Source organism: Capsicum annuum, unplaced genomic scaffold (genome assembly GCF_002878395.1).
Source record: "Capsicum annuum cultivar UCD-10X-F1 unplaced genomic scaffold, UCD10Xv1.1 ctg5008, whole genome shotgun sequence".
Lineage (NCBI taxonomy): Eukaryota > Viridiplantae > Streptophyta > Magnoliopsida > Solanales > Solanaceae > Capsicum > Capsicum annuum.
Window position 1 is genome coordinate 1 of NW_025857922.1, and position 4,272 is coordinate 4,272.

A 4,272-nucleotide genomic window follows, 5' to 3' on the forward strand; every position below is an offset into this window, starting at 1 on the left:
ATCAGTAATTTCTTTGTACATAACTTCAAGACGAACGTGCTTAGTGCGGTTAAACGTCTGCTCTCTGTATACAACGTAGTAGAGAAATTCTCAATATTTTGTTACTGGTTTCCTCAATACTGACGAGGAGGTCTCGCACCGTATTAGGGCGGGATGGATGAAGTGAAAGCTCGCTTCGGGGGTGTTGTGTGATAAGAAGGTGCCGCCCAAGCTTAAAGGCAAATTCTACAAGGTGGCTGTCCGTCCGGCCATGTTGTATGGAGCGGAGTGTTGGCCAGTTAAGAACTCCCACATTCAAAAAATGAAGGTGGCGGAAATGCGAATGTTGCGTTGGATGTATGGGCTGACTAGGGGGGATAGAGTTCAGAATGAGACTATCAGGGAGAAGGTTGGTGTGACTCCAGTGGAGAATAAGATGCGGGAAGTCCGATTGAGATGGTTCGGACACGTGATGAGGAGGGGCATGGATGCCCCGGTTCGTAGGTGTGAGAGGCTAGCTCTGGATGGTTTTAGGCGGGGTAGGGGTAGGCCGAAGAAGTACTGGGGAGAGATGATTAGGCGGGACATGGAGCAGTTACAGCTCACTGAGGACATGACCCTAGATAAGAAGATCTGGAAGACGCGAATTAGGGCAGAAGGCTAGGGTCAGTTTGGGTCGCTAGTGTAGGGAATTACTTGGTGAGGGTATTATTCTTGTTATGATACCTTGTTTCATGCTTTATTACCAGTCTGTTTACTTTTCTCTGTTTACTATTATTACTTGTGGGTGTCGTTTTTATGTTATGCCATCTTGTTCCATGCTTTACTATGAATTTGTTTAGTATTCCGTGTCTCGAGCCGAGGGTCTATCGAAAACAGCCTTTCTACTTCTTTAGAGGTAGAGGTATGGACTGCGTACATCTTACCCTCCCCAGACCTCACTATGTAGGAATACACTGGGTTTGTTGTTGTTGTTGTTGTTGGTTTCATCTGCAGGACTAACATGCTCCAAGCACATTTACAGTTTTTTTATCATTTGCCATAGGCTAGTTCTGAACTTCTGACATCATACCAAAAGAAGGTACAAGATTTTTATATAGTAGATATATTAAGAAGCATTTAACATAATGGTTGGCATATCTTTATTTAATTAGAACTATTCTTCTGGCATTATGATGTGTTCCAATGCCTCCAGTTCTTAAGCATCTGTCTTGTTTAGCGTCAGTAATGCAAATTTTCACGTTCAAATGTGAACTCACTTTCAAATGTGGCTTTGGAAATTCGCTTGCTCCATTTCTACCTTCTTTTTCGGTTTTCTAAAAGTAATTGCTATTAACCTATTACGGCCACATTCAGACCCACATTATCTTTTATTATTTGTCCAGAGGCTTGAATAGGGATATTATAAAATAGTGGCATGCTTTTGGTTATTAGAACATTGGTATGCTATGTAGTTATTATAAGCATTCCATTTAACCCGGTCAAGTTCAATTGGTGTGTACTCTCTACTTTTGATCATTCAATACGTATCAACTCCTACTGTTATCCTCTATTGCCGCTATCCTCTACTAACATACTGATCTTTCTTTCAGCAGTCAGTGTTGCTACCAGTTGTCTTCGCCCTTGTAGCAAGCAAGGACAGTGCATTCATGGCTATAATAGGAGATGTTGCTGTTGTCACCACTTGTTTATATAAGCATATGCTTATCTACAATTATACTTGATTTCTTACCAATCATGATACAATCAATATCTCATATCTTATCTGTTTGTTGTTCTTGATTAGTTTTAAACTAACTTCTTCTCACATCTTTGAATAGGGAAACCTCAATTTGATTACTCAAGCATTGGCAGTAGGATGTAGACTAGAAGTTATACCTAACCCAACAACTATACATTTCCACCTGCCAAATGACCTTTTGGTTCGTATACACTGAGAATATGATGACTTCATTTAAGAGCTCGTGAGTAAATTTCAATATGAAAAAGAAGAGTTCATCAAATTCTATAGCGAATGCTGGAAGGTTCCTTTACCCTTGAAATATATTAGGTGAAGCAAACTTCTTAGGTGGTGTTGCTTATGCTAAGGGTGTTGAAGGATTCGATACCCGAGGCCGCAATCTTAGGTGAAGCAGTCCTTGCCTTATAAGCAATCTTTTGTGGTTAAGTTACGTTCTAAGTCTACTTCTTCACGGTATATATGCAAAAACACGCAATGCGAGTTAGTTGATGATGTAGTTTGCAAGGACATTGTACTTTATTGAGGTTATACAAGCTAAAATATACTATTCTGATGAAAATCACAGGTTTGCAGTGAATTAGTTGAAATATCCCTACCTCTCTCTCCTTTGTCTTTATTTATCTTTTATTTATATTTGACCTTATATCCTTTTTCTTCGATTTGATAGGTTTGATGCGATTGTATCTGATGATGCTTTCAAAAATTTGAAGCCTGCTCCTGATAATTTCTTGGCTGCATCATGGATTTATGATCTTCCCATTTGTGAGGTAGTTTCCAGAATGTCCAATGCTGCTTCGCTACCATCCAGAAGTTGGAATATAAATGTGAGTACTTTTTAAATCTAGTACCTATTGAACTTCAATCTAGTACCCCTCCGAATATAATTGTTAGTGTACTCAAATTTTCCATAGGCTTATTGTACATGAGGTCACATAAAATTATGTACGGAGGCACTGTGCAGAATGTAGGGCTTATGGAGTGGTAATAACTTTTGTCCTTGCTAAAAGATAAAAAATTGATTTCTTTTCAATCACAAATAGGTAATCCATCCTGTAGATCTATGTTTTAAGCTCCTTGATAATATAAGTTTAGAGGAGGGAGCAATGTGTGAGCCACCTAGTGTTGGTGTTCATGCCTGTCGGCGTGCAAATATTGGTCCCAAGACAAATATATTAGTTCTGGGAGCTGAACTAATTGGGCTTGTCACACTGTTTGCTGCTCGTGCTTTTGGCGCCCCAAGAATTGTTATTGTGGATGTAGATGACTATCGTCTTTCTGTCGCAAAAAAGTTAGGAGCAGATGACATCGTGAAAGTTTCAACTAATATTCAGGTCAAGATCCAAATTTCAAAGTTCTTGCAGTTAATCGCCCATGTTTCTTTTGTACTCTCGAGACTGAATACATGGGTTCTTTCATGTACGATCACTGACTTTATTTGTTATAACAATAGTCACAAAACTATTTTGTCTCATTAAAATAACTTAACCAACTGACATTACAGATTATAACCCTAAAAATAATTGGAGACTTTACCATTATAGTAGTAAAGTTTAGTTACTTTAATGTGACAAAATAGTATCATAACTTACTTTTATAATTAGGAAGTTCAGTGACCATTACGAGAAATTAACCCGTGAATACACAAACATCAAAGTTGAAGATGTTGTCATTTAGCTACAGATATAGAGAACATTCAGAAAGCGATGGGATTTGGAATCAAAGTGAGTTTTGACTGTGCTAGCTTTAACAAAACCATGTCAACTGCCCTTGGTGCAACTCATCCAGGCGGCAAAGTTTGCTTGGTGGGAATGGGACATCACGAGATGACCGTTCCTCTCACTCCAGCTGCTGCATCATAGTTTTTCCTTGATAGACACTTAGCTGTGAGTAGAATGTGATGCTAAACTGATGACGAACTTCTAGCAGACTAAGATATGACCAAGGTTTACATTCAAATTCTATTTTAAGTGAGATTTCCCTCAATTGTGGCTCTGGTAGCCATAGTATGTAGTTCACCAACATGTTAGGAAATGTCGTTTTTGTGTACCATTGACAAATGTAGAATACTGAAGCTCTTGTGCTATTTATGAAAAAAATGTGACTAAGCTCTTTTTTGTAATGACTCCATATTGAAGAATTTTCTATTCTCTGCTATTTATCGTTGCAATAGGTGACAAAAATTGTTGCAATAGCTAATTACAATAGTTGCAATATGTAGCAAAAAATTGTTGCAAAAGATTTGAAAATCGTTGCAATATGTGTCAAAAATCATTACAATAGATAGTTAAAAACTGTTGCAAAAAGACCAATAAGTATTGCAGTAGATATTCAAAAATTATTGTAATAGGGTTATTGCAATGGTTTCCTATCATTACAATATAGTTTATTGCAATGGTTCTTAACCGTTGCGACTGACAATATGAAGCGTCACAATAGGAGTTAAAAAAAATGTTGCAATAGGTCTATCTATTGCAATGGTTGTTGGAACCTTCACAAAAGTCGTTGTGATAGATCAATTGCAACGCTCACATATGTAACGCCTGCAAAACCAT

The 4,272-nt window shown here is 37.9% G+C and overlaps 1 protein-coding gene across 1 annotated transcript; it reads left to right on the forward strand.

Annotated features, from left to right (window-relative positions):
* Positions 1-2,387: 2,387 nt before the first annotated feature.
* Positions 2,388-3,579, forward strand: LOC124892724 (sorbitol dehydrogenase-like; the record flags this gene model as incomplete). Its single annotated transcript, XM_047403942.1, has 3 exons — positions 2,388-2,544; positions 2,761-3,051; positions 3,418-3,579. Coding segments are annotated over 3 exons (610 nt in total), but the record flags the coding sequence as incomplete, so codon positions are not given.
* Positions 3,580-4,272: the final 693 nt, after the last annotated feature.